The sequence below is a fragment of the Triticum dicoccoides genome, chromosome 6B (genome assembly GCF_002162155.2).
Source record: "Triticum dicoccoides isolate Atlit2015 ecotype Zavitan chromosome 6B, WEW_v2.0, whole genome shotgun sequence".
NCBI classification, from domain to species: Eukaryota; Viridiplantae; Streptophyta; class Magnoliopsida; order Poales; family Poaceae; genus Triticum; species Triticum dicoccoides.
In genome coordinates, this window is record NC_041391.1 from 463,583,174 (window position 1) to 463,588,713 (window position 5,540).

A 5,540-nucleotide genomic window follows, 5' to 3' on the forward strand; every position below is an offset into this window, starting at 1 on the left:
TTCGCTGCCCACGTCATAAACTCCAAAGGAGTATAGATGTGAGGGAGGGGGGGGGGGTGTTGGAGTATTTTTTTTAGAAAAGGAGGAAGACTCCCGGCCTCTGCATCTGGGCGATGCATGCAACCACTTTATTAATTATTCACACAAGACCTTACAAAGAAATACAACAGTAAGTCTCAAGCCATCGTCTAGGCAACATATGTCGCTACTCCTATCCAATTGATGAAGGGATGCTGATAGTCCGGGCCTAATACCACAGACCTCGCAGCCAAGCCTAACATCTAAGACCTGAGGCCCCAACCAAGCCACTTGCCGGGTATGGGGCACACACCGGTCCGACGCGCTCTCAGAGGCCGCCGCCGCCAACTGCCACCACTCCAACTTCAGAGTTGTATTGACGCATCATCCTTGCTCGGTCTAGCTGCCGTCTACGCCACCACGGCGCCCAACGCCACCAACTCCCTGCGCGCGAACTGCTGAGCACGTCGCGGTCGCCGTCGGTATACCTCAGCACCATGCCGCCAAGTACCACCAACCGACACAGCTTGAAGCCTCTGGAAGATCTGTCGTGCGTAGCACCTGCCAGCCAGGCATGACAAAGCGTAGCACCTGTCGGCCAGGCATGACTTGACATCTCCACCGAAGCTCCGTGCAAGACGAAGCCGCTCCATCTCCTACCTCTAGACTTCCAGCGCTGCTCCACAAACGATGTTCCCAAGAGAGGAACGACACCGCAGTGTCGCCATCGTCCGATCTGGAGAGCCAGATCCTAGGGTTTTCCCTGGAGCAGCATGAGTGGGTCGACAACAGTTACACGACGATGCCTTCATCAAGGTAACGATGCAAAATGCCGCCATCGCCTGCCATCGGCTCGGTTTTCACCGGCAACTCTGACTCCCCAACTCGCAACCGGGACTAGATGACGGATCTCGAGATCCGACCACCCAGCCTTTGGCCGGTCACCTCTGACGGAGAAGATGACCACCACCGCCGGCTACACCGCCCAGATTAGATCTGACTGGAGGTGCCGCCAAGCAGTCCACCAGGCCCTCGCCGCCGCCGCCGATCCAAAGCTGGATGACGCGCCGCCGCAGCACAGACCGCCCGCTGGGAGGCAAGAGTGCCCTCCGCCGCCATCGCCGCAGCCATCGCCGCCGCTTTGCTAGATCGGCCGCTGCCGCTGCAGCCATCGCCGCAACCGTCGCCGCCGCTTCGCTAGATCGGTCGCGCCTCCACGCGCATAGTGGGCCCGCACCGCCCCTGAGACACGGGAGCGAGGAGAACCCCCGCCACCGCCGTCGGCCACCGGGCGCAGGCCGGCGGCGTCCTTCGGCGGTGGCGGCGGGAGGAAGGGAGGGAGGGGAGTCGGCCCGGCGGCGGCTAGGGTTGGAGTACCACCCGTGTCCCCGAGCGGGGGGCGGCGCGGGGGTCAGCTCCATACCGCGGGGTGTTGGAGTATAATGTCCGGCCCTCTCCCAAGGTTCGGATTTTGGGATAAGTTGGCTGGAGCATGAATTCAATAATGGCAGCCACTCTTAACTGCCTCTTCAATGGTCTAGGGCATGGCCTTAACAAGGAGAGGGCACCTAGCATGGGAGATTTTCGGTCAATCAGTCTTATGCATAGCTTTGCCAAGATCTTCTCTCTGATACTCTCTGTTCGTCTCATGAAGCGTATGTCTAAGCTGGTGGCAATCAACACGCAAAGTGCCTTCTCTTTTTCTAGAGTTGGATGTGGCTCGCGCTTTTGATTCTGTCAATTGACCTTGTTGGAAGTTCTGTGGGTGCATGGATTTGGCAAGTAATGGTGTTCTTGGGTGACCTTGATCCTTGCTTCTTGGAGCTCCAAGATCCTTGTTAATGGGCACCCCTTTGCTAGGGTTTGGCATCGTAAAGGGTTGCGGCAAGGCGATCCTCTTTTGCCGTTGCTCTTCGTGATCATTATGAACATCCTTGGGCTTTGTTCAATGCCGTGGATGATTCAGGGCTCTTGAGCCCCATGGTGCACTTGGGGATCCGACATAGGCTTTCCTGTTCGCGGATGATGTTGCTCTCATCATTTGGCCTTGTGGAGAAGCAGGAGATCCAAACTGCCTTGCTGATTATGGAGATCTTTGTGGATGCGTCTGGTCTTCAGATTAATTTCCAAAAAAGCGTGGCCACCTTGATTCGTTGTCAGGGCAGTGATCTGGGGTTTGCCTTGTTTCTGCCGTGTGTTGTTGTGGAATTTCCGTGCCTATACCTTTGTCTGCCGCTGTCGCATGAAAAACTAACCCAAAGCTCAACTCCAGCCTTATATTGACAAGCTGGCCAAAAGGATCTCAGCCTGGAAAGGAAATCTTATGGCGGACGCTGGGCACTTGATCCTTGTTTCTTGTGCAGGCGCTACATTATGATGGACTCTCCCTTGCGAACTAAATGAATGTTTGCCTGGAAAAGATTTGTAGATTTTTTTTGGTGCGTCAAGGACTCGTCGTCCGGTGGGTTTTGCCTGGTTTGTTTACCGAAGCACTTGGGTGGCCTGGATCTTTGGAATTTTTCCATTGTGCACGAGATGATGAAAATGCGTTGGCTTTGGTTTGACAAAGTGGCTCTGGACAAGCCGTGGGAAAATCTTAGCTTGACATGCTCAGATCAAACCCTGTTCTATGCCTTGGTCAAGGTGCAGATTGGGAATGGCGCAAACTGGCTTTTCTGGACCGACAGATGGATTGAGAGGGACTCTGTGCAAATCCATCGCGCCGGATCTGTTGGAGTTCATTCCCCTCAAGATCATGGATTCTAGGACGCTAGCTCAGGCACTCCTCAACAACAGCTGGATTGATGATAACGTTGGAGGGTTGTCTAGTCTGGCCATCGCCCCGATGCTCTTGCTTGCCCGTGTGGCTGACCTGGTCCAGCTTGCGCCTGGTATGCCCGATCATTTCTGCCGGGCATGGGAGCTGGAGCCAGCTTCTCGGTCCTTTTGGCTTACCGCGTGAACTATGGCCACTTCATGAGCTCATTTGGCGGGCCTGCGCTCCTCTCAAGTTCAAGTTCTTTACCTAGAAAGCTGTGGAGCGGAGGAAGCGCCATGGCCTTGCTGATAATGACACGTGCCCTTTGTGCTCTCGGTGTGTGGAGTTGTTGTTGTATCACCCGCTCATCCAATGTTGCTCTGGCACCAAGTTTGGTCAGGGCCAGCCCTAGCATCATGTAGACCTTAGTGCGAGTGAGGTACAATTGACAGAGTAATATGAATACTTCTACCGGTATATATCTCATAGCATGAAAATATGAAGGCATAAGCATAAAAACTGTAATTTTAATTAGCAAATAAAGTCTTAATACACATGATTATATGATGCAAATGATGATTATAAGATACATGTGCTCTACCATAAGCAACTATTGAATAAATACAACGTGGTGAAGCGCCCGCGCGGGGAATGTACACCCCGTAATAGTGTTGACATTATGTTCTGCAAATCACACTTTTTTGTAATTTATTCTGATATGTAGATGTATTGGGCTTTGGGCCCTTATTAGATGGGCCTTAGGCCAGCTCACCTTTTGCCATGGCCTAGGGCCGGCCCTGAGTTTGGTTCCAGTCTATTTGTGCCCGGGCGCGTGCGAGCTTTACCCATCTACCTCAGACTGCCTTATCAACTGCTGGCCTAGGCTGGCGTTGTCCTAGAAGCTCGGGAAACGGCTTGGTCCTCCCTGTCTTGCGCAGCCTTTGGCTGGAAAGAAATGCCCGGCTCTTTCGTTCTGAGTCTAAGTCAAGACTATGACTGTTCTTTGTCTTCCATCCTAGCGATGTGGGGGCGTGGAAAACTGTAGGTATTGTGAGAGTGATGGCTCTGTAGTTGTATTTGTCGCTTGCAACGGACCTTGTTTGGGTTTCCTATCTATTGAAAAAAGAAGTGTTTTCTCTCGTGTTCCTGTAAAAAAAAATGTGATAACAATGTTTCAGAAAAATGTCAATGCATGTATGTTGCCTTATTCTCTATTCCCTCTAGTATCAATCATGTCACCCAGAAATGCCTTATTTAGCTGCATGCATTGCTTTAGCTTTTACTCCATATATTTCGATATTCAACGATTTTGATTGATCCATTACTCTTACTTTGTAGGTCGTAGTTAAATATTTCTGCATTTGACTGATAATAAATAAGATAGACTGCATAGCAAAAAAAAAACATCTAATAATCTACTCCCTCCGTCCCATAATACAAGACGTTTTTTGACACTACTCTAATGTCAAAAAGCGTCTTAGATTATGGGACGGAGGGAGTAATAAGTTAGAAGTCTACTAGTCTAGTATACCTATACAATTTTGACTATGATTCTCGCGTATAATATGTCCATAAAATGAGTACAGTACTCCCTCCGTAAAGAAATATATTTCTTTACAGAGGGAGTACATTGCAAGATAAATATAACAATTACATTCATATATAATCCATCTATTTTGGTACAGTATATATTAGTGGTCAAAGTAGTGCATGGAAGACCGTGAAAAGTCAACTGTGCCTTACATTTTGGGAAGAGGGAGTATTGTTTTGCTCATACTTGTTTTTTTTCTTTTTTCGAGAAAACGCAAAGAGATTTTTGCGTTTCTTTGTATTGAAAAGATAGGGTTTATGCTACAATCCTCCCAGGAGGTACGTCGAAAAGCATATTTACTGTCAACTCTTGCTGATGTATTCTTTCATGTATCAGGTGCTGCCCAGGAAACCATGGCAGGGCCTAGTCGGTCGGCAGACCAGCGCAGTTTTCACATTCCTGCACCTGTTTCAGCCCCCGGAGCATCAACAGGCGCCTCCCTCAGACAGCGTCCTGCGACCGCGCAATGCACTGCTATGGACTCGATGAATCATCCAAGTGGTGGCATGGGTAATAGACCAGCATAACGGGAAGTGTCTCCCGGCCGTGGGGCTGCGAGCCTGGAGAAATAGTGCAGCGGATGCTGCTCTTTGAACAAATCATGCTGCCTGTAAGCCTACCGTTGGAGTTGTGTTGTGTGTACATCTGGAATTCAGAGCTTCCATCTGAGCTTTGCTTAAATGAGAAGTAGACCTGAGATTCGTTCAGTTGTTATAGCGCTAGCTGACTAGATGGTAGCAATTCATGTCTGTTGATGTTAAAATCTGCCTTTTGAAAACCTGGTTGAATTTATGGTTGGACTGGAGAGTCGTAATTTTATCAGGAGAGATCTATGAGCATTTATAATCTGGTTTAAACATTACCTGGTGCAAACATTACCCGAAAGTCTGATAATTTGTGCAAGAGTATAACGGCATATCCTGATTATCTTACAATTTGCTATTGCACCTTCTATTACTGAATAAAAAATATTGACACAGCGGTAGGTTGAGTATGCATAGATGCCAAATTCTGTGCGCGTCCGAGTCACTTGATCCAGCAAACTTTGGAGCACCCAGAACCAAGAGATCAGCCTCCATTCGTCATACCAAACTGTCTTGTCTCGTCGTTGGTCGCATCAATGAGGCAAGATGGGCAGGAGGATCATGGATGGGAGCGTTAATCAGAGGTGAT

The 5,540-nt window shown here is 49.5% G+C and overlaps 1 protein-coding gene across 2 annotated transcripts in view; it reads left to right on the top strand.

Moving 5' to 3' along the window:
- LOC119326227 overlaps window positions 1-5,181 on the top strand; it is a 20,445-nt gene extending 15,264 nt beyond the window's left edge. For both annotated transcript variants that reach the window (XM_037599917.1, XM_037599919.1), the window contains one exon: window positions 4,704-5,181. In XM_037599917.1, the coding sequence (XP_037455814.1) occupies window positions 4,704-4,894 (191 nt within the window). In that variant the 3' untranslated portion in view covers window positions 4,895-5,181. The remainder of the gene's footprint in view (window positions 1-4,703) is intronic.
- The last annotated feature ends 359 nt before the right edge of the window (window positions 5,182-5,540 follow it).